The sequence below is a fragment of the Hippopotamus amphibius genome, chromosome 17 (genome assembly GCF_030028045.1).
Source record: "Hippopotamus amphibius kiboko isolate mHipAmp2 chromosome 17, mHipAmp2.hap2, whole genome shotgun sequence".
Lineage (NCBI taxonomy): Eukaryota > Metazoa > Chordata > Mammalia > Artiodactyla > Hippopotamidae > Hippopotamus > Hippopotamus amphibius.
Genome location: NC_080202.1, coordinates 59153312 through 59181054, shown reverse-complemented (window position 1 = coordinate 59181054; position 27743 = coordinate 59153312). Strand labels below are relative to the sequence as shown.

General features: G+C 48.7%; 1 protein-coding gene across 2 annotated transcripts in view; it reads right to left on the bottom strand.

Moving 5' to 3' along the window:
- SLC39A11 (solute carrier family 39 member 11) overlaps window positions 1-27743 on the bottom strand; it is a 336039-nt gene that overhangs the window by 210282 nt on the left and 98014 nt on the right. Inside the window, exon 5 of one of the 2 annotated variants that reach the window (XM_057716107.1) lies at window positions 24338-24479. In XM_057716107.1, the coding sequence (XP_057572090.1) occupies window positions 24338-24479 (142 nt within the window). The remainder of the gene's footprint in view (window positions 1-24337; window positions 24480-27743) is intronic. The other variant, XM_057716109.1, reaches the window with a different exon arrangement.

Sequence of the window (27743 nt, the reverse complement as noted above, 5' to 3'; positions counted from 1 at the left end):
ACTTCTCTGGTTAAAGAACCAAGAAGAGGCCTGGTATAAAAAACCTCAGCGTGCATATATCACAATCACCATGTCATATCTTTCCAATGTCTCCAGTTTCAACTGACAAGTGAAATTTGTAAACACCAGAAAGTCCGAATATCAGCTTTGGAAAGTTAAAATACAAAACTGCAAAAGAAAAAGAAAAGCGTATATAAAAGTTTGAATATCTGTGCCTTTTGTTCATGGAGGGGTTTTTGTTTGTTTGTTTGTCTGCTGACTTTTGTTGGCCATGCAAGTCACTCCACTGGTGTTCGAGGGGCACCGTTGGATGAGTTTGTTTTTAAGTGGGAAAAACCGATTTTATTCTTTCTTAATGGATGTTTCGCTGCCCTTGCCTGATCGTCCACATTGCCTCGCTTGCACAGACTTGAAAGCTGGCTGTCACCCCCACCGCATGTGTTAGTCATGCAGATGTTTTGACATTTGGGGGGCCTCACCAATCCGGGCGACCTGGGGAGTGACGGTCCCTCCCAGGACCAGCTAATTCCTAAAGAGAGTAAACAACTTACCTGGGAGAACGCCTCTTATACACAGACCAACCATCACCTCATCAAACTTTCACATACCAGGCCAGGCACTGGACCGCTCCTGAGGCCCAAAGCTTGCCGCAATCACGCACACGAGTCAGCGCTAAGCTGTTTCCTGTGCCTGCCTTGCTTTGCCCATGGAAACCCCAATAAAGGCTCTGGCCTGGGCTTTCCCCTCCCTCCTGCCCTCTGCCTCCAAGCCCGCGCCCACCCCCGCAATGCCTCTGCTGTGGCCCTGTGTGCCCTGGACTGCCCCTTCCTCTTGGGAAACACAGGTAATGAATTCTTCTTTTCAGGTCCTCCCTCAGTCACCTCCACATCAAAATCCCACAGGCACACACGAGACGTCCACCCCCACCCCACCGGCATTCGCCTCTCTGCAGCCACCGCCCTCGGTCCGGGTCCCTGCACATCTAACTCACGTGCTCGCGCTGTGCTAATCCTGGCGGTGGGCGACAGCTGAGCCAGTCGGACGAGGAGCCACCAACCAGGGGGCCCAGATGGCCCCAAGCGCCGCCAGCCTGGAGCAGCTCCTAGATTCACACCTTTGTGACTGTTTTAACTAACATGTCCCTGAATTCGTTTTTTTTTAAGTCTGCCAAGTAGACATTTTTAAGAAACCTCCACTTTCTCTTTGTGCAAACAGAAACCAGCCACCTACACCCACGGAACCATATGCCGAAGTCTAGTGCCGATGACGAAACACGTGTCCACACGTCTGGACTCACCCAGGAAGACTCCAGGACGCAGAGAGGAGACCTGGCCTTTTGTTTCTCAAAAGGGGATTGTGTTGGGGAGCCGCTCCATCTTTCAGAACAATGGGAATTTCGGCTCAGTGAGTGAGCCCTGGAGCTCATTGCCTGTGATACTACACTAATCTCAATACCACATGGGATGCTACATGCAATACTCCACTAATCTCAGTACCACATGTAATGCTACGTGTGATACTACACACAATACTCCACTAATCTCGATACTATATGTAATCTCCAAGACAGGGCATGCTGGAAGTCGTACTCACAGTAGTGAAATGCACACACATTACACATGCACGCACATGGAGACATACACACACACACACACACGGTCCACACACACACGGTCCACACACACCAACACCCAAACTTATAACAGGAGGGGGAGAAAAGACCATAAAACAGTATCTGATCGCCTCGAAAGTAAATATAACCACCTGCCACTAACACTGGCCACGCTGGCTAAGGCAGGCCTCCAGGCTCCTACACGTGTTTCCGGGAGGCCTCAGGCCGGTCCCGGAAGCTCTGCCGAGGTCCCATCCCTATGCAGGCGGCAAGTACTGCGTCTTCCTTTTCTTTCTCTCCTAGTCTTCTCCTCACCTGGGGGCAGCCGTGTCCGGCTGTCACCACGGCAGCAGCTTAGGTGGACTCTACAGCCACTTCTCCTGGACAGCACCCCTCCTATTTCACAAACACTCCCTTCTCCCCTCTCTCGATCCTCAGTACTTGAGCAGGAACCCAACAGTTAGAACTGGACCAGAGGCCAAGGTCAGAGGAGAAAGACCAGCCTCCCCCTGGCCCCTGAAGCTGTCTCCCTGGGCCCACGTGTGCGTGGCTCCTCTTCTCCAAGAACAAACTCTGCCAGGAGGCTCCCGAATCCCATCCGCACCTTGACTCGCGTCAAGCCCACCGGGTCCATTTATCACACGTGCCCAGACAGGGCAGCTTCCCACTAGCAGACACAGCTCAGGCCAACTAGGAGCGCACGCTCCACCCGCGCAGGGAGGCGGCACGCTTCGTCAACCTGGTGATGGGACTGCACACTCCTGAGCACGTCTGCAAAGCAAAGGGGTAGGAGGAAGCTGGAAAGAAGAGGCATGTAAACGTCATGATTGGCTAAGGGCTGCCTTCCCTAACCTGGGTGATCAAGTAAGAAGTGACCCCACCTTGGTAAAATGACACCCAGGGAGGAGAGCAGGTCCTGGCCCCCTGTGTGATGCCTCAGCCACTGTGTGACACGTAAAGCTGCCGGGAGGAGCCGCTGAGTCCTTAAATATACCCCACAATCCGCCAACTAAGATGCACAAGAGTTAACGCTCTCTTCCCCACCTCCTGGGTTAAGCCCCCAAGTCACTGTGCTTCACCAACAGTTACCCAGCATCTGTCAGGTACCGAGCACCTGTCTGGGCTGTGGATACGGAGGCAAGGAAGGCTGGATCCCTGCTCCCTGGAACTGACCTTACAGCGAAATGCTTCCACTTCGAAAGAGCTGGGAGAAAACCTGTGAGTGGGGAAGGCGGCTGGAGGGAAGAAGTGAGGTGTGATCTGGGAACATCATGCCAGGGCGTGTGAGGGACAGCAAATGCCACTTCTCAACGAAGCATCTCACGAGGGAGAGATCTGCATAAGCTGGAGGGAAGCTTGGGGGCACTGGAAAATCTGGGAAGGGAGGGAAGCATTTAGAAAGAGGGAGATGAAACATTCCAAAATAAAATTTCATTTGCCTTGCAATTTTGCCAGAGCCCCAGTGGCATGTGGGCATCGCTAAAATCCGCCCGCTACTCTTACTGGGCTGGGTACAAGATAAAAGTGTGTGTAAATCACAGAGACGTGAATCTGTGACACTAGGGTCCCACCGCATTCTCCTGGGAGACCAGGATTAACATGTGAGGATTAACGAGTGAGTTGTGTCCGCCAGGAGACATTCTTGAGCCAGCCACACTTTCTCCTGTCTCACCCATGACCACCTCCTACCTACACTCGGAAGGTCTCTGACTACGACCGGGGTTAGGTGCTTTAGGGGCCCAGGAACGCGATAAAACTAATGGGATCTGCAGACCTGGCCTCGCCAGCTCCAATGCCTGGCCGCCTACAGAAGAGCAGTGCTACTTAACAGGCCGAAATCACGAGATACCCTGAGCTATTTGGGACATGTTTCTCCTAGAGGGACTCAGTGTCCTTACCTATAACGTGAGAGCTATAACATGAGAGCATTAAGCCAGAAGGTGATTTCAAAGGTCCACTTGAAACTCCAAATGTCCCTGATTTGATAGTCAATGTATTGATATCTTTTTTAAGTTACAATAAAGGATCCCCCAAGAAAGACAAACATCATATGATGTCACTTATATGTGAAATCTAAAAAAATAATACAAATGAACTTATTTACAAAAACAGAAACAGACTCACAGACATAGAAAACAGACCTAGATGGGCGGGATGGTGGTGGGGAGGTCCAAGAGGGAGGGGATGTATGTATACATATAGCTGATTAACTTTACTGTACAGCAGAAACTAACACAACATTGTAAAGCAATTATACGCTGATAAAAAAAAATTATAAAAAAAAAAAAGGATCCTCCGTCTGTACCATGGCCACACTCAGCTTTCTCTTTCACACTGGTCATGCCCAGAAAATTCTACCTTTGGCTTCTATGGAGAACCTACTGGAAAATGCAGGGACCAGGGTAAAGAAGTGAGCATTAGTTGATCATTGTGTGGTACGACTTCCTATGAAGCGGGTGTCTGTTCCAGCCAAATCTCTTTTACGCCTCTACCAGAGCTCATAAATCTGCTGCTAGTCACGGGTTTGACTGTGTCTGTTCTGGAACGATCCGTGTGTAACTCACCATGCAGCTCTGCGGGTGGGGGGCTGGGAGCAGGCCAGAGTCAGGGCGAAGGGAGCCTGGCCCTCACTGGAGGCACAGAATTTAAGGAGGGCAACAGAAACTCAGTACCAAGATAATATTTTAATGAGCGGTTTTAAAAAATCAAAACTGATGCAAAAACATCCACAATGGTTGCACAGTGATGTGAATAAACGGAACTGTACTCGTGGAAGTGGTTAAAAGTGTACGTCTCACAATGTTCACGGCAGCACTATTTACAACAGCCAGGGCATGGAAGCAACCTAAATGCCCATCAACAGGTGAACGGGTAAAGAAGATGTGGCACATACATACAATGGAATACTGCTCAGCCATAAAAAGGAATGAGATGGAGCTATATGTAATGAGGTGGATCGACCTAGAGTCTGTCATACAGAGTGAAGAAAGCCAGAAAGAGAAAGACAAATACCATACGCTAACTCATACATACGGAATCTAAAAAAAAAAAAATGAACCCAGTGATGAACCCAGTGACAGGGCAAGAATAAGGATGCAGATGCAGAGAATGGACTGGAGGACACGGGGTTGGCGGGGCGGGGGCGAAGGGGAATCTGGGACGAAGTGAGAGAGTAGCATAGACATAGATACACTACCAACTGTAAAATAGATAGCCAGTGGGAAGTTGCTGTATAACAAAGGGAGATCAACTCGATGATGGGTGATGCCTTAGAGGGCCGGGACAGGGAGGGTGGGAGGGAGTCGTGGGAGGGAGGGGATATGGGGATATATGTATAAATACAGCTGATTCACTTTGGTGTACCTCAAAAGCTGGTATGAGTGTAAAGCAATTATATTCCAATAAAGAGCTTAAAAAATAAAAATTAAAATTAAAAAAAGAGCGTACGTCTCACTATGCATGTTTACATATCTCTTGCAAAGCAAGTCTACTGGCAACAATTTCTGTTTGTCTGAGAAAGTCTTTACTTCTCCTTCGCTTTTGAGGGATAATTTTGCAGAGTAAAGAATTCTATGTTGGTGGTTTTTTTCCTCTCAACACTTTTAATATTTCACCCCACTCTCTAGGTTGCATAGTTTCTGAAGAGTGGCTGTAATTCTCATCTTTGCTCCTCTTATAGGTAAGGTGTTTTTCACCCTTCTGGCTTCTTCCAGAATTCTTTCTTTGATTTTCTGCAGTTTGAAAATTACATGCCTAGGTATCGTTTTTGGACCATTATCCTACTTAGTGTTCTCTGATCTTCCTGGATCTGTGGTTTGGTGTCTGACTTTAATTTGGGGGGAACTGACAGTCATTCCTGCTTCAAATGTTTCCTCTGTTCCTTTCTTCCTTCTCCTCTGGTATGCCCACTACAGGCATGTTACACATTTAGTAGTTGTCCCACAGTTCTTGGATATTCTCTTTTGGGTTTTTTTTCCTTCCTTTTTCTACTTCCTTTCAGTTTGGGAGGTTTCTATTGAGAGATGTCCTTAGGCTTAGAGATTCTTTCCTCTGCCATCCAGTCTACACATAAGCCCATCAAAGGCACGCTTCCCTTCTGTTTAGTGTTCTATAAACAGATCTCTAGCGTTTCTTTCTGGTTCCTTCTTAGCATTTCCATCTCTCTGCTTACCATGTCCACCTGCTCTTGCAGGCTGCCTGCTTTATCCATGAGTGCCCTTAGCATGTTAATCAGAGTTGTTTTCAATTTCTGGGCTGATATTCCCAGCGTCTCTGCCATATCTGCATACACTTCTACACTTCCTCTGCCTCTTAAAATGTGTTTTTTGCCTTTCAGTATGTCTGGTAATTTTTTTCTTGATAGCCAGACACAATGTACCAGGTAAGTAGGACTTCAATAATGTGATGTTGAGGTGTGGGGGAGGGGAAGGGGCTACAATTCCGTGATTAGGTCTCGGTCTTGCTGAACTGTGACCTTCACAAGTGTTTCTTGGTCTTCTTCCCCGCTTTGCGGGACAGGATGGCTACAGTGGACTGGAGTTGGGTATTTCCCTTCCCCCACATCAGTTAAGCTCTGATTAAATAGTTTCTCCTGAGCGCAGACTTTGTTAAAACACAGCGCTCTGGTGTATTTCAAAATAGTTCCTTTTCCTGTTCAGAAGCCAAGCGGATGCTTTTTTCCTGATATTGACTGTGAGAAACAGGTTGAGCTCCTGGAGGTAAAACACAAACGTGTGGGGCCCCGTATGACTGGTCTCACCGCAGACCAGTTCACGCCTCCAGCGGCTGGTCAGTTACAGTTCAGACTTCCTGCCCCAGTGCCCGCGGGGTGTCAGCTCGCGGGTGTCTTCTCTGGGAAGAGGTGACTTTTTGCCTTCACCTGTTGGTCTCTCCAGTTTGGGGCAACAGTTTGCCCTGTGACCTCACCTCCCTTATAGATCTAAGATTTGCTGCTTTTTCAGTTTCTTTAGCTTTTTACATGCTGTTAGGGTGAAATGGTGTCTTCCAAGTTTCTTATATGCCAGACCAGAAACCAGAAGCGGTGTTACGAACTTTTTAACAGGACTTCCATTAAAATATATAACTTTTTTATTATAAAGTAAGAAATAATTTTTAAAAAATTAGTAAAAATATAATTTGAAAAATTTAATAAAATTGCAAAACATCTTTTAATTCACCATTGAAAACATCACCATTTTAAACAAAGACTAGACCTGACCCTACACTTACACAACCCAGCCTTCCTCACCTCCACTAATCCCACCACCACTGAATCCTATCTGTATCAAAAAATTTGGCATTCTGCGTACTGTGGATTTCTGCATTAATTTGGAGTTTTACAAATGTTTTATTATAATATTTTTACCTCGATGACTGCGGGTTTGGGGGCTCACTTTAATTTTACATTCAGACGAGGTGCCTCGCTGGACTCACCAGAACCCAGCCCTGAGGTTCAGCAAGCCACTGGGTGCTGAATCAGACAATTCAGGGAGAAACAGCAACGAGTGAAGCCCACGGGCTCTGCCACGGGGCGAGCAGCCCTCAGCATCCAAAACGCAAATTTACTGCAGGCCTTTCTTGCTCTCCCTCACCCCATCTTCACTGCAGCAGCAAAGAGCACTGAACACCGGGCAGGGGCTCAGTATTGTCATTTAACCCTCAACAGGTACGAAGGGGAGTGTTGTTCTCCCCATTCTACAGATGAGAAAGCTAAGGATCAGAGACACGGATCATCTCGCCAAAGCCACACAGCAGTGAGTGGGTGGGGCTGAAACAAGAACCCTGGTGTGCCCACACTAGAGGCCACCGTGTGCGTGCTCCCTGACCCTTGCTCAGGAGCTGGTCACGCAGACCCCCGCCCCCACCCCAGTCTCAGCCAGACCTCTGGTACTTGACGGAACTCGCTGAAAATATACAAGGGAAGAAATTCAGTGGGTTGATCACAACTGGCCTCAGAAGAAGGGTAAAGGGAAGGAAGACAAATCCCTCAGGGACTTCCCTGGCGGTCCAGCGGTTAAGACTGTGCTCCCAATGCAGGCGCCCCAGGTTTGATCCCTGGTCGGGGAACTAGAGCCTGCATGCCACAACTAAGAGTTCGCATGCCACAACTAAAGATCCTGCATGCAGCAATGAATGTCCGGTGCAGCCAGATAAATAAATATTAACAAAGAAAGGAAGGAAATAAGGAAGGAAGAAAGCAAGAGTCCTTCCCAGCTAACCTCAATTGTCCCCAAATTCTGCCCTTGTGCAAATAACTTCAGTATTGATGACACGCTTATACTCCCGCAACAGGCAGCCTGCAGAGCGCCTCAAACCCAAAGAGAGAAGCATCCAGCAGGCTCAGACCCCAACGCGTGCCTCCGAAGCTGGTTTCACAGAGTACGCCTCTCCGCATCATCCACCCGGGCCAGCTACAGACTTTCCGAGGCGCCGCGGCAGACCCGAGAAATGGCGGCAAGAGGAGGAGGATGTGCAGGAAGACAGCCTCTGTCCGCTCTCACAAAAGTCCTTTACAACGTACAGAATAGGAACTGGCAGGAAAGGGATGAGCTATTGCAGAAACACAGAAACGAACAGCCATACAAAGCACTTTACCATGACCATAAAGATGGGGAGACGGAAGCTTGCAGCCCCCAGGGCAGCCTGGAGAAGCTTTGGTAACGCACAAGGAGCCCAGAAAGTCCAAAGCAGATCTTCCAGAAATGAAGAGAAGGTCAACAGCTGACAACCCACAGAAAGAGAAGTTCAAAGCCCTCTGACCGTGAGCACTCCCCCTGGGGTAGAGACCACGCTTCAGGGCTGACGGGCGGTGCAGCCGCTGGGGCCACGTCTGTGACTCTCGGCTTTGCCCCAGTGCCCCGCCGGGAACACACGATCCGGCTGAAGTTCATTTTCAGAGAGCTCGGTTGGCAGGGACAAATCTGGTTGCGATGAATTTCAAGGATCTCGTGAAATGCTTTGTGTTGCTACAGATTTTTATGGTACTGAGCGACGTTCGCGAGAAATGCATCATCGCAAGCCAGAGCCTGGATTATTTTCCATTTCGGGGTAGAGAGTGGCAGTAATGAATCTGGCCCGCGAGGCCATTTTCAGAAGGTCTTACTAGACATTTTATAAACTTACGATTTCTCTGTCCACCAAACACTGTGAGAACCAGTTTAGACATAAGTAGGTGGGTATATAGCAGGAGGAAGTACACCAGGGCCAGGGCAGACACCACAGCCAGGATGATCCTCTGAAAACTCAAGTGAGACCGTGTGAAAACCCTCCACGGCCTGTTGGCTCCCTCAGCACCAAAGCCAAGCTTTGCTAAGACTCAGGAGGCCCCCACTTCATCTCCCACCCCCCAGCTCCTTCTGCTTGGGCCGCACCTCCCTCTTGGCTTCCTTGAACATGTCAGATGCACTCCCACCTGAAGGCATTAGCACCTGCCGTCCCGTCCTTCCTGGAAAGCTCCTCTCCCTACATACTGGCACGGTTTGATCTTTCGCCTCCTTCAGGTCCTCATATAAATGTCACCTCGCAAGTGGCCCCCACCCCTGCCACCTAAATTAACGACACCTCCATCCCCCCCCCCACACACACACCCACTTCCCACGCCCTCCTCTGCTTTGCTTCTTTCCTCCTAGAAGCCGACACCATCGAATGCAGAATGTGTTTCACTCACTCGGAACTCCTTCTCTGTCTCCTCCACCAGAACGTCAGCTCTCTGTGTTGTTTTCACTGTTGGGGTCATTTGTTCTGGTTACTATTGCATTGCCCGGTGCCTAGAACACATCCGGGAGGCACAGGAAGAATTTGCTAATTGCATGAAATGGATGAGAAGATAAGAACACGAGCCCAGCGCACTGCCTCCTCTCCCCGCCTGGACTAATGACTACAGAACTCTGCTTCGTGAGAGCTTGCTCCAGTGCTGGACTCAGGGGTGGCAAGTGGCAGCTGGGCGCTGAAGGCTCGAGCCTTTCCTCGGTGGGGATGGACTGGTGATGCCACGTCAGAGGACAGGAAGGGTGAGGACGGGTGAATGAGACTCGCGAGGTAGCTACTTGTCGCAGGAAGACTTACATTTCCTACAAAACCGAAAAAATGAAAACAGCTACAACTTGAATATGATTCAGTAAGCAAGTTGGAGTGGAGAGGAGGGAAAGAAAAAATAAAAGCACTCACAATAATAATAAAAAGGCACGATATCCTTACCTTTTCCCAAGGGGGTAAGTCTAGGGAAGGGCCCCGGGGTTAGTCTAAGACAGCCCGAAATGAAATGCAGAATTCTGTGGGAATACGCATACTTCTGGAAACAGTATCTATGCTTTTCAACAGCTTTTCAAAGGGGCCGTTGACCAAAACAGAAACTTGGAGAAACACTAACTTACACGAGAATGTTTTCTGTAATTCCTTTTACTCTCACCAACACCCATCTATTAAGTGCTCACTACCATAGTTCACCAAATCTTAAGACACAACAATTTTAAGACACACTTTTATTTTAGGTGGCATGTCAATTCCGCTTTGCCACTGGCTATACGACAAGTATTAATTTCAGAGAGGTTAAAAATGCAAAGAAGAATGAGTCCTGGAATCTATAAATTAGACTGCATGTCAAGCACTTGCTATAGTCCCTTTACATATTTTACCTGAGTCCCAATGCAATAAAATTATCTTATAAGCAAGGACACAGCCAGAATTCCAAGAATGCAAACCTAGGTCTGTCTGAAAGCCTCCCACAGCAGCATCCCGACACAGAGACAGCTCCCACTGCTGCAGAACTTAGCACCAAGGGCGGCACGGAACCTCTCACAATCAAGCGCACTGGGAGACACAGAGAAGTCATTCCAGTTGGGCATCACGTGACCGCAGAATCACCCAGCTTGAATCAGAAGCCACGCTTCAAACAAACTTCCAAATGCCCAGAGCAGAGTTTCACATTTCTTCTTCTAAAGAGCATCTGCTCCTCCATCAGCTTCATAGCCTCCTCTCACTTCAGGAAGCAACGATTTGAGGGGAATTTAATGACGAACAACACAGTGCACAGTGCTGAAAGCGGGATTCAGAAACAAAAGGCGCATGATTCCTTGTTAGTCTTAAAAAGCATCCCCACTATTAAAGGATTAACAAAGGAACGTCTCCAAAGGTTGGGGTGGGATAGTGCACGAGCACCTGTGTGTGATGTAGAGGGTGAGGAGAGGCTGAGAAAAAAAAAAACGCCCACTACGTTGGGTATCGTCACATACAGGACATGCTCTGACCCCCCTGAGGAGTTTTTAGGAACTCAGTGAGTAAATCCACCCCCAGGAAAGAATCGGAAAGAAAGCTCTCCAAGAAAACAACCTGCAGCCTGAACGTAACTGAAAGCAACATCAACCTTTGTGGCTGTCAGCCTCTGAGATTTGAGAGCTGCTTGTTACAAGGCAAAGCTGACTCATACAGCCTGTTACACTCAGATAGATAAAGTCAACGTGAAAACTTTCAGCAGCACACACTCTAAGGCAAGGACTGTGCCTGGAGTCAGATGTGAGCCCTCAGGCTTTTTCAATCTTCATCTTTCCTGGGAAGGAGACTTAGAGCACAACTGGCTCAATGTAACAACACCTTCTTCTTCAAACTTTGGGTCAGGACTTCCTAGGTGGCGCAGTGGTTAAGAATCCACCTGCCAATGCAGGGGACATAGGTTCAATCCCTGCCCCAGGAAGATACCACATGCCACGGAGCAACTAAGCCCCTGCGCCACAACTACTGAGCCTGAGCTCTAGAGCCTGTGAGCCACAACTATTGAGCCATGTGCCACAACTACTGAAGCCCATGCGCCTAGAGACTGTGCTCCGCAACAAGAGAAGCCACAGCAATGAGGAGCCCACGCACCACAATGAAGAGTAGCCCCTGCTCACCGCAACTAGAGAAAGCCCGTGTGCAGCAATGAAAACCCAACACCGCCAATAAATAAATAAATAAATAAATAAATTTATTAATAAAAAAGAAAAAAAAACTTTGGGTCAATGCCACCATCTTTGTGAGTCGTCTAACTGCGAAACTTAATAATAATGAAAACAAAAATGCAAGCCATGATTTCTTTTTTTAACCAGCCATGCATTGGATGGCAAGTTATATCTCGAGCTTGTCCTTCTCTCTTTTCTCAGTTGCATTCTGCCGGTGGCCTCTCACTTAACCGCGACGGCTCCTGAGACCAGGAGGAGACCAGCTAAAGCCTCAGAGGCCAAACAGTCATGAGAAAATGTCCTAAACCACAGTGCAGGGAATGGGTTTGCCTTGGGAAGACTCCTGTCAGAAAGCAGCAGGGACAAATGGGTGATGGCTCCGCTGGCTTTAGAATAATTATCGTGAATGTTTCTGGGGAAGAAAGTTATTTTGAGAACGTTGTTGTTGTTAAAAAATCATGCCCAACCGCAAAAAAAAAAAAAAAAAAAAGCCTCCTTTTTTAAAAAAACTTGGATTATAAATCAATCCTCAGACGCCTCCTAAGAAACTTCCAAAACTTTTCCAGAGAATACCATCCTCCCATGTTGACTGCTTCCAGGGAGCCCAAACTCATTTGTTCAGATGAGTTCTTCTGCATTTGTTCACATCAGTTTTATTACTTTTTAATCGGCTGTTATTTTTTGACCCCGAAAGGGGCTCCTGAGTGCCTCGACGCTGAATTCAGGGACATGGTGGGTCCTAGTGGTTCTTTCTGCTCCTGATCTAGACTCCCGGGGATCAGGCTGAAGGAAAGATCAGACTGAAAGTTCAGGACATGGCTCCACCACAAAGAACTGTCCCTCTCAAATGCCAAAGACCCAATAGCCTGTGGTTTTCATCAGATGCTCAGGTGGTCTCCTTCCCACAACACGGTCAAGGCAGACGTTCTGAGAATGATGGGTTGGGAGGGTCACTGTATGAGGGTCCAAACAAGAAGAGGTGAGTAGCTACTTCAGAGCATCTAGACAGACATCACGGCAACCCTAGAAGACACATCTGCCCCCTGATTTTGAGCCAACATTTCTATTCAATTTAAAATGTTCTAAATACTGAAACTTCACATTTTAGTTTAAAGTTGCATCTCTATTTCTTAAGGGGAGAGAAATGGGAATCAAGGCAGATAACTCTTCCCCTCCTGGCCTCTCCGGTGGTGTCCCGGGGGTCTTGGAGCCCTTGGAAACTGTAGATTTAACTCTCGTTAAGCGCCCTGTAGATTAAAGAAAATAACCGCCGATAGATTCAAAGAAGACATTGTGCTTAGAAGATAAGACGCATCTCTGTGTTTAACATGTGGTGCTGAAGGGTGCCCTCCCGGGAATGTGCTTGTCTACCTCCCTGGACCCACTGCAATGTGATATTGAAACACCCCTGACTTTGCACACAACTTAAATGGGAAACAAGGGTGGGAGGAAATGAAAAGAGCGGTGGGGAAGCGGAGCTTCTGCCGCCCTGTCCTGGAGCTCCCCTAATCAGACTTTCAGAATACAAGTTCCAAGTCACTATGTTCTGTTCTGCCAGTCAAGATGCACGATCAAAACTGGCGTTTGAGGGGGATATGTGTATGTATAAAAACAGATGATTGAACTTGGTGTACCCCCCCCAAAAAAAAAAAAAAAAACTGGCCTCTGAGGGACTTCCTAGGTGGCGCAATGGGTAAGAATCTGCCTGCCAATGCAGGGGACACGGGTTCGATCCTTGCCCCAGGAAGATACCACATGCCGCAGAGCAACTAAGCCCGTGTGCTACAACTATTGAGCCTGTGCTCTGAAGCCCGTGAGCCACAACTATTGAGCCCATGTGCCGCAACTACTGAAGCCCATGCGCCTAGAGCCCGTGCTCTGCAACGAGAGGCCACCGCAATGAGAAGCCCGCGCACCACAATGAAGAGTAGCCCCCGCTTGACACAACTAGAGAAAGCCCGTGTGCAGCAACGAAGACCCAACACAGCCAATAAAATAAATAATAAATAAATAAAATAAATTAAAGAAAAAAACTGGCCTCTGTGCACCCTTCTGCAGTCAGCATTTTAAACAAGCTTTTGGGGCCCCACAACTTCCCAGGAGCAGGCCAGCAGGGGAGCCAGGAGCAGCTCATTTGTTCTGGGAGAGCCGCCTCTCCTTTTCCCTCCCTTCGCTGTTACACATAACACCCCCGAAGGCTTCGCTCCACTCGTCCCATCCTGAAAACTGGCTGAGCGACAGGACTGCTTAATCCCATCACTAGCAAAAAACTGGCTCTGAAGTCTCGGTCAGATAATAGGATCCGGTTAGATGCCAGCTGGAACCTGAGTCCCTACTGTCCTTTTCCAGTCAGAGATGGAAGAGAACAGCAAGGGGAGAAGTGCGGTACAATTAGAGTCCTCGGGTTGAGGCCTGTTGGAAGAAAGACCACGCGAGAAAGGAAATTAACATGCAGATCCTCTTTGCCCCCTGGCTGCGGAGACAGGCGAGAAGCAAGTACAATTTGATGCTAAGTGGTTAATAACTCTAGTCGGGTCGGGCCGGATGACGGGTGGGTTGTACAAGTGTCACCGAGACACTTGAAGGATGACTTCAAGGAGAGGCCAGTTCTCTGTCATATATCTCGCGGGTGTCTAGACTTGTCACGACGCTCCACCCCAGATGTGTGGCGGGGACCCTGTCAGTGGATCGCTCAGATGAGTATAATAAGCGCTGCCGGCTAACGGGCTTCCGCTCTGCAAAACCAACCCGAAGCGAAGGCCTGGAGGAGAGCTGCACCCGGATCAGATTTTCTAGAAAGAGGGGAGGGGCCCCAGGGTGGAATCTGCCCCCGTGGGTCTCCATGCATAGAGGGAAGAAAGTGCCTCTGAAGAGCTTTTCCAATTACTGTACCACCCAGGAACCACAGCACTGGGGCTGCAAACGGCACTGCTGGGCCCGGCAGAGCCCGAGAGGATGCTCCAAGGACCCTGCGCACTGAGGGCGCGGGAGAGAGAGAGGGAGGAAGGAAGGGAGGCAGATCCCTGGAGAGACAAGATGAGCAGGGTTGAGGAGAGCGAGATAAGAAGATGCAAGTGAGAGAGACCAGGAGAGATGGAGAGACCGAGAGACGAGAGACCAGGTGAGGCGAAACAGACAAAGGAGGACATCTTGCTAACCAAGCCAAGAAGTCCTGGGGGACTGCGGAAAAGGAGGGGAAAGGTTACCATTGGCAACACCCTGCGGAAAGCAAGGCTGCCAGGCTAAGCTCAGAGGAGAGCTTAGCAGGCCCTGGTAGCCATACCTGCCGCTACTTCCGCTCACCTGGGAGACTGTGCCTGGAAGCCAGTCTCAGAGTATTCTATTCTCTGGCCCACTCCAACTCTACCATCTCTGCATCATGACATCTTTCAGGAACTTGGTGGCTTTTCAAATACGAATGCCTTTCGTCTACCAAAAACGTATAGATAGATAACAACGTACTTAATGGGGCAAGAGTGAATGCTTTCTCCCTAAGATCAGGAATAAGGTAAGAATGTCTGCTCCCACCAGTCTCATTTGACAGCTTAGCCAGTGTAGTTAGGCAAGAAAAAGAAATAAAAGGCATGCAGATTGGAAGGAAGAAATAAAACTGTTAGTATTCACAGGCATGACATAGAAAATCCCAAGAAATCTACCAAAAAACTCTTAGAACTAATGAATGAGTTTGGCCAGGTGGCAGAATACAAGGCTAACACACAAAAATCAATACTATTTGTTCACTAGCAGTGAATAATGAGAAATCAAAATTTAAAATACTGTACCATTTATACTAGCACCATAACAATTAGGTATGAATCTAACCAAATATCCGTACGGTATATATGCTAAAAACCACAAAACACAGATAGAATAAATTAAAGACAACTTAAACGAATGGAGAGATAGACCATGTTTATGAAATGGAAGACAAGATTTATTAAGATGTTATTTTTCCCCAAATTGATTTATAGATTCAATACAATCCCAACCAAAAGCCAAAACCCCACCAGGATTTTTTGTAGATATTAGCAAGCTGATTCTAAAATTTGCATTTAAAGGCAAAGGAACTAGAAAACCAAACAATTCTGAAAAAGAACAAAGTGGGAGGACACACAATATCTGACATCAAGACTTAGGATAAAGCTATCATAATTAAGAGAGTGTGAGATTCTTAGAAGAACAGACACATAAACCAAAAAAGCAGACCCACATGAATATGGTCAGTAACTTTTTTACAAAAGCACCGAAGCAATTCCATGGGGAACGGTGAGTCCTTCCAATACATGATGTTGCAACACCTGGACATCCCTCTTAAAAAAAGGCCTGAACCTCAAACTCGACCTCACTCCTTACCCCAAAATAACTCAAAATGGAGGGCTCCGTCCGGGAGCACCAACGACGTACTCGAGACGCACCTGAGGGATGGCTAGAGGTTTACATACGTTAGGCTGAACCATCCAAAATGCCCAGGTTTCTTTCCTGAGAACATCGGAATCTCCTTGAAGGCACGTATCTCCTAACTGTTTATGTGCATGACAGGTGCTTCCCCACTGGAAACAACATGATCCAGGTTTACTAAGATCGACCTGAGCAAATCTTTCCAAGACCTGCTGGCGGTCAGCGTGGCAGTACCGCTCGCTGGCTGAACCTGGTCTCTTAGGGAAGAAGGCAGAGACCTCTGGCTCACGTATCCAAGAGCTGCGAGAGGCATCGCGTGCGTCCTCTGTCACCCTCAAGGAATGCCTCTGCCTAGTCATCAGCTGGGGGTCTCAAGGAGTCGGGAACCCTGAGAGTTAGTCCTGTTTTGGGGAACCAGCTGTGTTGCTAACACATCCCTCGACATCTCCAAAACACCACGACCCTCAACATCACGTGTCATTGAGACAGATGATTTAGCTCTCAGACCCTTCGAGCTATTTTCTTCCTCTGGTCCCAGGAGGGGAGAAATGCGCCAGAGAGAAGAAAGCAGAACAAAATGCCAGAATGCACACAGCCCAAAGAGAAGACGGGAGGTCAGACAGGAGGTGCGTGCCCAGGCTGAATGGAGCTCGTGTCACAGATGCCTTGCCTGGCACCAACCTCGTCCCAGATGCCGGAGCTGTCGCTGGGGAGGACACAGGTTCAAATCCCGATTCCTCAACTACCCCACCGGCCCACTCCTTCCCTGCGGCTGCCTCTCTGAGTAAGTGGCACCCATTTCCCCCCAGTTTCATGGGCTCAAAACCAGCTTCCTTCTTGGACACGTTCCATAAAAGCCAAAAGGGGAAAAAAATAAATAAACAACCTAGATGGGAGTGAAGAAATAGAAAGGTCTCCTAAAGATCTGAAATACTTGAAACCAAAGTGCCGCCCTATGCGTCTGCACCTTAAGGAGCTTCCGCGAAAAATAACATCTGAAAAGCAAACCAAAATGATCTGAAATGAGCCTGGGTGGCCCGCCCGGCGCTGGCAGCAGCACCCCTAAATCTCTGGGTAATAAAAGCTTGGCAGGGACATCCTGACGGGGGCTGGTGCTGCCCAAGTCACTTGTCTGCTCTGTTTCCCAAAAGCACATTAAAAACACATTTCCCTGTTAATAGACTTATGAACTGAAATGGATGTGTCAGAATCCTAATAAATATGATAGAACCTGCTAGCCCAGCAAATGTTAAATTTTGCATAAGGAGACAGTATCCCTAACTCCTCAGCAGACGCTTAATGAATATTTCAAACAAAGAGCCCTGGCAGCTGCTCTAAAGGCGCGCGATGAATTAAGTGGGTTTTTGTCACTGCCGGGATTAGCTTCACCTTGTTCCTCCCCTCTCCCTCCCCTGTGCACGACAAAAGCCCCTCTGGACTAAGCAAGCCCCCTGAGGCCTGGCCACCAAGGGATCAGAGGGTGAGGTCGGTGAACAGACGGGGCTGAAAAGGGCTCCCCCCAGATTCATGTCCCCCTGAAGCCTCAGAATGTGACCTTCCTTGGGAACAGTCTTTGCAGATGCACTTAGTTAAGAAGTGGTCCTACTAGATTAGGGTGGTCCTAAAGTCGACGACTGGTGTCTTCATAAGAGAAAGAAGAGGGAGATTCAGACACTCACACACACACACACACACACGCACACGCATGCACGGGGAAGAAGGCCACGTGACAACGGCAGTCGGGACTGGAGGGATGCGGCTACGAGCCAAGGAGTGCCAGAGCCCCCAGAAGTTATTAGGATCAAGGACGTCATTAGAGCGTGGCCCTGCGGATGCTTGGACTTCAGACGTCTAGCCTCCGGAGCTGGGCGAGCAAACGTTTCCGTGAAGACACGCACACGGTACGTTGTTACGGCAGCCCTGGGAATTTACACAGTCAGGAGAGCACGTCTACACACTCCAGTGCACATAAACATGAACCTCCCCCAAAGTCACCTTGGTGGTCCATCATTTCAGGCGATGGTGGTGGGCCACAGCATGGCCCCGCCCCTTTAATTTCATTAGCAGAGGCTGCGCGCCTGCCAGCAGGCCTGTAAGATCGGACTTGGAATCATTTGACTTTCTCTCTCCTTGCTGCCTTGGAGAAACTCTGCAGCTTCGTCCAACTCTTTTCCACACTGCTCACTCAACATTCCCAGCACATCCAGGTACGAGATAGAGAGATAAAGAGACGGAAATACAGTGAGAGAATCTAAAAGATGGAAGGGAGGGAGGGAGGGAGGAAGACAGGGAGAAAGGAAAGAAGGAAGGAAGGAAGGAAGGAAGGAAGGAAGGAAGGAAGGCAGGCAGGCAGGCAGGCAGGCAGGCAGGAAGGGGAGAGAGCGGGAGGGAGGGAACCAAATAAGAGCTTGTGCCACGTGGCGTTCCTTCAGGTGGGTTAGCATCCACGGGAAGACAACATTTCAAAAAAGTTGTTAAGCGTTATTACGGGCTGACTTGGGTCCCCCCTCAAATCCAGGCATTGAAGCCCTAACCCTCAGGACTCAGAACTTCACTGTGTTTGGAGATAGGGCTTTTGAAGAAGTAGTTACATCACAACGAGGTCATTTGGGTAGACCCTAATCCAACGGGACTGGTAAGTAGAGGAGATGAGGACACAGACAGGTGGGGGAGGACCAGGGGAGGACACAGGGAGAAGGTGGCCGTCTAAAAACAAAGGTGGGAGGCCTCGGGAGAAACCAGCTCTGCCCGCACCTTGATCTCAGACCTCAAGCCTCTGGAACTGTGAGCAAACCGATTTCCACTGTACGAGCCACTCATTCTGCGGTACTTTGTTATGCCGGCCCGAGCAAATGTATACAAGTACCAAATTACCTCTAGGCCCAGGCCTCATGAAAATACACTCTAAATTGACTGCCTAGCTCAGAAAATGGGGACAGGGAAAAAAAAAAAGCAAGGAAACAGGCCAAGTGCTGTTGGAGTGGTAAAGATGAGGCTGGCAGACTGTAACACTCTTCCAAAGCACAAGCATCTATAAAAGGTACCCAGCTAATAATGCTCCTCTGAGCCCGGACACGCCAGCACTCAGGCCACCCACACAGAGCCCTGGTCCAGAGGGTGCTTCTGCACTGCCTCCTTACTTAACATCCGTGATACTAAAGGGCTCCTGGTCATGATTACTGTTCAACACCTTGCTCTTCACCCTTCGGCAAAATAGTTTTGGGTGTTTTGGGGTTTTTTTGGGGGGGTATTAAGATGTGGCACATTTGAACAGCCTCAGTGCTACTGCCACGTGCTGAGCAGGGTGGGTTCACGTCCGTGTGCATGAAGAAGCCCAGGTCACAGGCCCTGGTCCCGAAAGGACAGAGCCAGGCCACAACCTGCCTATTTTTCAGGTTCCAGGTAACTCCTCTCAGTGAGGCCAGGAGGAGGCTTGGAAATGTCCCCCAACCAACCAGTTACAGACCAAAAAAAAAAAAAAGAGGCTAACTGTGAAAACCACATGCCACGACATTACATTTACATGAATAACTGTGGTTATTCTTTCATCTGTAGAGATCTCACTGATAAAAATTCAAAATTACTAATAACCTTTCAGAGACTTCCTTAAACATATTATTTTGGAGACCTAGTCATAAAAAAAAAAATCAAACTTTCTCCTCGGAGCTACATCTGACACCTGATCAAATTTAAGTATACAAAATTTGACTGGAAATATCAGTGAAGGAAGAAGGTCAGGAAGATTGGAAGATGTGGAAAAAGAAAAAAGTGATTGTCAGAGGAGCCTTGAAGCTGTTTTTAAAAGTCCTGTTTGCTTCCGGAGGATTCGGCTATTCTAAGGAATTTCAGTGCCAAGGAAATCTACGAGTTGGGAGTTGAATACGTCCGGCTGGTCTTACAGAGAGAACAGGCCGCTGGCCTCCGAGAAGGGATTTCACCCCACCCCAAAGACCCACAGGTGTGCTGAAAGATATAAGCTTTCAAGGCCAACCCGTGTGAAAACTCATCTACTGGGTTCATCATTTAGCTAAGGAAACTGTCCCCGGTTAAGACGTAAACACACGAGCAGGAGTAGAACACTGTCCATAATTGATGCCTCCACGTCCAACAGTTAATCCAGTCTTTTCCTAGAGGCACCAAAGGGAGGATACTTAACAGGGGAAATGGGGCGAGGAATGATTCCAAGTACATGATTGAAAGCGGACAGTACGATACCTGGAGGAGAGATGGGGGCACCCTGGGAAGGGGAAAGGGCATCAGAGAACAACCAAGCGCCACCCTGATTCTGAGCGGACAAGCCCTGTAGATGCTCCCCTGGGAGTCAGGCACTTGGGAACACTGAGCTGGAAAAGGCAAATTCTGGCTCCCAAGATCAGTGCTAGTTCTACGGGAAGATGCCACCCAGCAAGTCAGGAGCCCAACCAGTGAGGATTTCCTCAGATACAAACACACGCGGCTGGGGCTGCAGTGTCTCTAAATTTATAACCCCCTCGATGCCAGGTCTGCGTCTGTTCCGGCGTGCAGAAACATGGTTTCTCATCTGCCAGGCTGTCCGGGTAGAATTATCGCTGCCAGGTGAATTCCCCTAACGTAAAAGAATAAGACATCAAGGAAAAATGTGCTTCTAACCAGTTTCTTACGGCTTATGCTTGCCTGACTTAAAACCCCATTCACTTCTCCCCCCGACAAGCTTTGGAAAGGTTTACGGATAATAAATAGAAGCCACTTCACAACTAATTTCCCAATTAAATCCACCTCTGTCTCTTCTGGAAAATAATGCCTACTTCTGTTCCTTCCACAGATACACAAAATCACAGACAGTTCTCTATCTGCCATGCTAATGGATCCATGGGGGCAAAAAAAAAGAAACCACTCGAAGAGTTTCAACTTCCTCTCTCGGAACAAACAGCATATAGAAATAGGGCAGTTAACAACTACCCTTCTTTAGCCTAAAGAGAGTGTGAGTGAGAAAAAAAAAAAGTCCACTGGCAGCTGAACAGGGGAGGTTGAGGCAAAGAAACCCTAGTTCTAGATAAACGCTGGGGTCATGGAGCCGTGTAAAGGGTGATGGACATTATAGACCTTTGCCTTCCAAAAACACACATCTGTTTGCATAAAATTCCAAGAGGTTCATAAAGCCTTTGGTGCCCACTCATGGACCCCAGACGTACAGAACCCCTGGCCTCACCTCTAGAATTTACCCGACGATAGGATTGCCCACAGAGAAGTACGTGTGAAAGTGCTCTCTGCCACAGTCTTGATGACAGCAAAGGACTCATTAGGTAAGATCACGGCCAAGAATAATGAATGCCCAGGAAACAAAATCCAAAATGTTTCTTGAGTGAAAAACACAGGGCACAGAATAATGGGCCAAGTATGATGGGATAAACGTAGCATTTCTGAAAGGAAACACAAGAAACTAGGAACAGTGTTTGTGTCCGAGATGGGAACCTGGACTGTGAGGGATCTGAAGGTGGAAGAAAAATCACTTTTATTTGCAATCCGTGTTATTACTTTCTTCATTAAAAGAAAGCTGGCTGGAGATAGAGAAATAGTTGAGGGGGTGGGGTGGGAGAGAGACAGAGAGAGAGACTGGTTTATAAGAACGTCTGGTCTAGCTTAAGTCCCAAAATATCCCCGGCCCTGAGAACAGTTGCTATTGTAAAACAGTTGGCAGCAAGACATAAATAGGAAAGCACTCATAAACGCTTTTCCCAGCTCGGGCTGCCGGCGGCGCTCAGGGCAGCTGAACCTCCTCTCCCACCGCGTGGCTTTTCTGGCTTTTCCTCTTCTTGAACCAATTATGGGACATTATAACAGCAGCGCCAGTGTTATTTTTTAGAGGCTGATGTTATTCACTAAACACCCATTAAACCAATCTCCGGGCTCCATTTGCAGCAGCTCAAGGGCAAATCCAGATGGTGCAAATAACGCGCGTTCAGACTTGATCTGCACGGGGCAGTCATCAAATAGCCATTATCAGTTTGAGAGTTTTCAACTGCCTGACACCCACAGGTGTGTCCAGGTGAGAAGACTAGCAACCTTTCCGGAGACGGCTGGGTTCCCTCGGTCTCTGCAAACCATCTTTGCGCTCCCCTGAGCGCTGCATTTGCCTTTGTGTCTGAACTGTTAGCAACAGCGACCGAGGGTTGCTTGGTAACCTGGTAACAGGCGGTGCCCAGGTGTTTCTGAGCAGAGGACGGGCTTGCATGGCCTCCCACGCGGCCACCGCTCACCACTCAGCCCTGGGGTGGCCAAGAAGATCCAGCGACCCTGGGAGACTTTCCGGCTAAGTCAACTCCCGCTGGCCCTATGTCCCCATGGCCCCATAGGAAAAGGTTCATCTCAAAGGGACCGCCCCTTTTTACCTCTATTTTGATTGACAGGCGCTGAACCTTCCCCCTGTGGCCTTGAAGACTGAAAAAATGGGATAGAATAAAATCTGGCCAATTTCTTCATCCTAGAGAAGGCTCAGAACCAGGACCGCAAATATGGCATTAGAGTGATCTGGGTATTTTTGTATCTTATTAAAAACTACACTGGTCTTGAGACTTGCCTGGTGGTCCAGTGGTTAAGAATCCACCTTCCAGTGCAGGGGACACAGGTTCAATCCCCAGTTGGGGAACTAAGATCCCACATGCCAAGGGGCAACTAAGCCTGCGTGCCGCAACTACTAAGCCCGCGTGCCTCAACTAGAGAGCCGGCGTGCCGCAAACTACAGAGCCCACGCGCTCTGGAGCCCATGCGCCCCAACTAAGACCTGATGCAGCCATAAATAAATAAATACACACACACACACACACACACACACACACACACACAGAGGTCTGTCGTTTTCTTGTGATGCCTTGATATCCTTTTGGCATCAGGGTGTTACTGGCCTCAGAATAAATTAAAAGGTGTTCCTATTCTATTTTTATAGCAAAAAAAAATTTATCAGGATGATGAAGTCTTCATAAGGGATCACAGGAGCTCCACAACAGGATAGCTGGGGAGAACTGACAGAAAGCCTCCAGTCCCTGTGTTCCCACAACTCGGCATGAAAAATGACAATCTTTACTGGAGGAGGGTGTCCCATCTTGTCAACAGACAGCTCTTGACTCTCCAATAAAAGAACAGCAGACAGCACCTGAGTGGTTCTGATTTGAGTACGGACGACAGGAGTGATTGGACACGGGGGCAGGTTTTTGGTGCTGACCCTCTATGACTTGAGCTCATGTTAGATGAGTTTTCATTTCCTGCTCCTGCCCCACGTCAGAAGAGGTGGGAGGCCGTGAGCAGCAACCCAAGTGGAGAAGGTATTCGAGTTCTCCATGAATAATTCATGCAGGGCATAATCTGAACACAGATAATTGAGAACTGGCTGGGGCATGGCTGTAACTTTTGTACGGTTACTCTCCCGAGGTCTAGAGATCATCACAGCCGACACAGGGTGAAAACAGCAAATTAACATGCCAGCCCGGAAACCTGAGGACGCTTTCCCTTAAATCACTGATGTGAAGACAGCGACCGGTCAGCAGTCCGCTTCTCCCTGATTCACCGAAGAGAGAACTCCAAGCAAGGGAGGAGGCAGCCGCTCTCAGCATCCTTTGCCGGGTTTTAGTTCCCGAGTCTGAGGTTTACAGAAGGAGGGGGGAGGGGGAAGGAAAAACGTTTCACCGTGCCTGGGGCTTGCTGGTTAAACACGGCACTTAAATAAATGCAAAGGAAAAGAAAGGCATCCACCTCTCCTGATGCAAAGTGGCACTTAAATTAGCCAACGGCCCCGGGTGAGTCATGACCGGGCAAGAAGGGGGGAGTCTTACACCGAGACTGGAAGCCAGCATAATCCTTCCACTCCTTCCCGGGGGTCACCAGCCCAGTCGGCACGTCCCCCACGGAGATTCAGGAACTGCTACCCGATTCCTCTCGAGGGACACAGTCCCTCTGACTTAAGAGAAGAGGCATGAGTTTGCAGTCAGTGATTTTAGGTTTTCTGGCTCCAAACAGTGAGAGTAACACCCACAGTTTCCCCAGATGGACCAAAAAGATGAAACTCACGTAAATGGCAAGAACAGCCAGGGTCCGTCAGAGACGGGGAGACAGAGGGACAGGTGCCCATCCACTCCAACCCAAACCAGCCCAACCCCATCAGAGTGGCCCTCGCCCACTTGTCCAAGTTGGAAAAACAATCAAAAGTCCCTGTTAGCTCCTGTGCACTAAGCAGGTGGTTTGGAGAAGCAATGGGGAAGGAAAGCACAGGGCCAGACGCCGGCTCAGCCCCATGCAACGGTTGGGGGGTGGGTACTTTGCAAGGACAGGACAGAGCACCTGGCACTTCCCTGCCAGCCCTCCCGCCACCAGGCCTGAGTCTCTCCTGTCTCACTCAGCCCAGGGTCTGCAGCAGGGAGCTTGCCTGAAAGAAGCCCAGCTCTACCTATCCGGATGGAAAGCTCGCTCTCGGGGAAGAGCAGCCTGGGACCCTCAGCGTCGGACTTCTTCATCAACGCAGGGTCGAGGTTCAGTGCCAGGGCTGTCTGGGGGTCTTCCGCTGCACCCTGAAACGAGAAGCAGGGGCATCACTGTAACACCTGTCCTGTCTTCACGCCCCCCGGCCCCTCCAGCTCCCGGCGGCCCAGGCAGTTTGCCCATCTCTACCGAGAGCCCCGGGCCGGGCTTGTCCCCGGGCCAGACCCAGCTGCCAGGCTGAGCTGAGTCACGAGCAAGACGACAAGCTTTCTGGCTGCAGAACGTCTGGGGACCTGAGGCGTCGGTGCTGATCCTAGAAATGGGGAAAACACACTGGGAAAGAGCGGGTCGGACATCAAAACCCCCCCTCCACGATTCATCACCGCCGGGCAGATGGCAGAACGGACTCAGTTCCCGAACTGTCCGAAGAAGCCTGGAGGGCAGGTTCACTCAGTGGCAGCCTCAGCGCAGGAGCCAAGGTCAGCACTTCTCAGGAGATCAAAGGGGATGAGAGCCAAACAAAAGCATCTCAAAGGAGGAAAAGTGAGAGTTGTGGAGGACACAGCACATTTGGAGTCGAGCTCAGATGCCCTTAAATTGCCACGTCACTCTTCTGCTTTGTCCGTAACCAGTTATTTTGACCATTTGTTCATTAACTACACAGTCTTGATTTTTTTTTTTGGCACATGGGCTTAGTTGCTCCACGGCATGTGGGATCTTCCTGGAGCTGGGATTGAACCCGTGACCTCTGCATTGGCAGGCGGATTCTTAACCACTGCGCCACCTAGGAAGCCTCTGCAGTCTTGATTTTGATCCCCATGTTTATTTAACTAATATTTATTGGCCGCCAAGTCTGCAGATACTTGGTAAACTACAAAGTTCTAGCTCTTACGGAGTTTACATCTCCGTGAGGAGCAAACAAGCGAATCTACAACGGGGCTCTGAGCGTCTCTTACAAAGACATCCACAGGAACCCTCTGACCCTAAAGGAATGTGACAGGATCATCTTGATGGGCAAAGAAACAGCAGATATTGTTTGAAAACCAGGCAAAAATAGTTCCAAACAAACAGAAGTTTCCATTTAAAACGTGTGTCCCTAACAGGGGACAGCAGAAGGTTTATTAATCCAATCACCGAAATGCATCTATTCATAAGCAAATACTAAAACTGTTTTCTTGAGTAAGTTTCATGAAGGAATCTCACAAAAGTTATACATGGCTGTGTCTTACACACACACACACACACACACACACACACACCCCTTCTTGTTTTCTCACCATCATGTTGATCAGGGATCAGAAAGAGAAACTAATGATTCAGATATTTTACATCATTATCTCCATCCAATCAAATGTGAAAAATGAAAACATAAACCCTTCCTCTCACCTCCTCTTATTTCTCCAACATATTAATACTGTCCTAATCATTTATTTACAATGTCCTCTATAATGCACTGTTTTTTACTGAAGAATAGTTGACTTACAGTGTTGTGTTAATTTCCACTGTACAGCAAAGTGATTCAGTTATACATTCTTTTTCATGTTCTTTACCATTGTGGTTTATCACAGGATATGGAATGTAGTTCCCTTACAATGCACTTTAATGAGGGTGCCGACACCTCCTTTAACCTTGTTTTAAAAGAGAAAAAGAACCTGGCGGCGCGGTTTGAGCTGTCCTCGTTAAAGTTCTTAGTTCTGTCCTCTGTAGAATCCTAGGGGCTGTGGGATTTCACCTGCTGTCACTGGGAGAGGCACCAAGAGAGACAGCCTGTCCCACTGTATGAGTCAAGGTTGACACTGCAGATGGACGACTCCTGGGGACAGAAGGGACTTGGAGAAGGCCGGCCTCTCTCCCCCCACCCCGCCCCGAGTGACAGCTGGTGTCTGTGCCGTGTGCCACGGGCCACAGAGTCGCAGCTCTTTGTTTGTTTATAAGCTTTAATTATTTCTAATCCTACATCTCACGCTGACATCTGAGGAGTCACTGCAGCCATAACAGACATGTTTCACTAGGAGAGTGTGTGGGTCCCCTGGTGTTTCTTCTCCTTTGTCTTGCTTCTTTTTAGAATGTGACTGATGTGGAGCTGGGGGAAGGATATGGAAAGAGAACCACTTCATTACAGCCGAGGTGTGGCCGCCTTAATATGCTCGGGGCTGCTGCTGTGACTGGTCCCGGTCAGTCTGGTGCAGCCGGGAGAGACCCTGGTTTCAACTGAGGACAGTAGTTTTCAGCTGGGGTGACTCTGCCCCCCCAGGCGACATTTGGCAATGGGCATTTTTGTATGTGGGGGTGAGGGGGAGGAGGGGTGCAGGCACCTAGTGGGTAGGGGCCAGGGATGCTGCTAAAAGCCCTACAACGTGCAGGACGGCCCCCACCACAAAGAACACAGCCAACAGTGTTGAAGCTGAGAAACCCTGCTTTAGAAAGATTTAGGATGATCAGGACCTCCCTGTATTGTGGGTCATGCTGAGAATGCACAAACCCTTTCTTTACTGTCAAGATAAGAATTTTGTGGCTTCCTCCAGGAAGCCTGCCTGCCTGCCTTCATGTACTTGGCAAATTTCTATTAAATGGTTCTGGCACACCAGAACCACTCTAGGGCCTGACGGTACAAAAGAGCCAAGTCCCCGGTCCTCACAGGTCTTCCAGAGACAGACAGTAAACTAACAATAAATTACAAAATCGAGGGCCAGGTGGGGATAAGGTGGAGAAGAAAATAAATCCTTGGTGTGGTTACACAGGATAATTGTCATGTGTACTGGGTCCGAGCCCCGTGCCAGCCATTCTTCTAGCATCTTCTAGCATCTCATTATGCAACGCAAAGCTGGGGGACTCCCCCAGGTATGCTGCTGAGGGAGGTCGCTCTGAGAAGGTGGCGTTTGAGAGAAGACCTGAACAGAAGGGGACAAGCCACACCGATTTCCGAAGATGGGGTTTCAGGCAAAGAACAGGGGGGCAAACACCACCTCTCCCGGCCATATCCTTTGACCATGACACCAACCTACATTCCGTTGGTTGCACTGCTTTATTTCAGTGCCGGGGGTGGGGTGAACTAAAACACTCCCACCCCAGCTTCACTCAGAAGCTGCCTTTTAGAAAGGCGGACGAGAATATAAATTGATACAGCCACCACGGAGAACAGTATGGAGGTTCCTTACAAAACTAAAAATGGAATTACCATATGACCCAGCAATCCCAGTACTGGGAAAGAAAACCTAATTCAAAAAGACACATGCACCCCGATGTTCACTGCAGCACTATTTACAATAGCCAGACATGGAAACGACCTAAATGTCCATCAACAGATGAATGGATAAAGAAGACGTGGTACATACCTACAATGGAATACTACT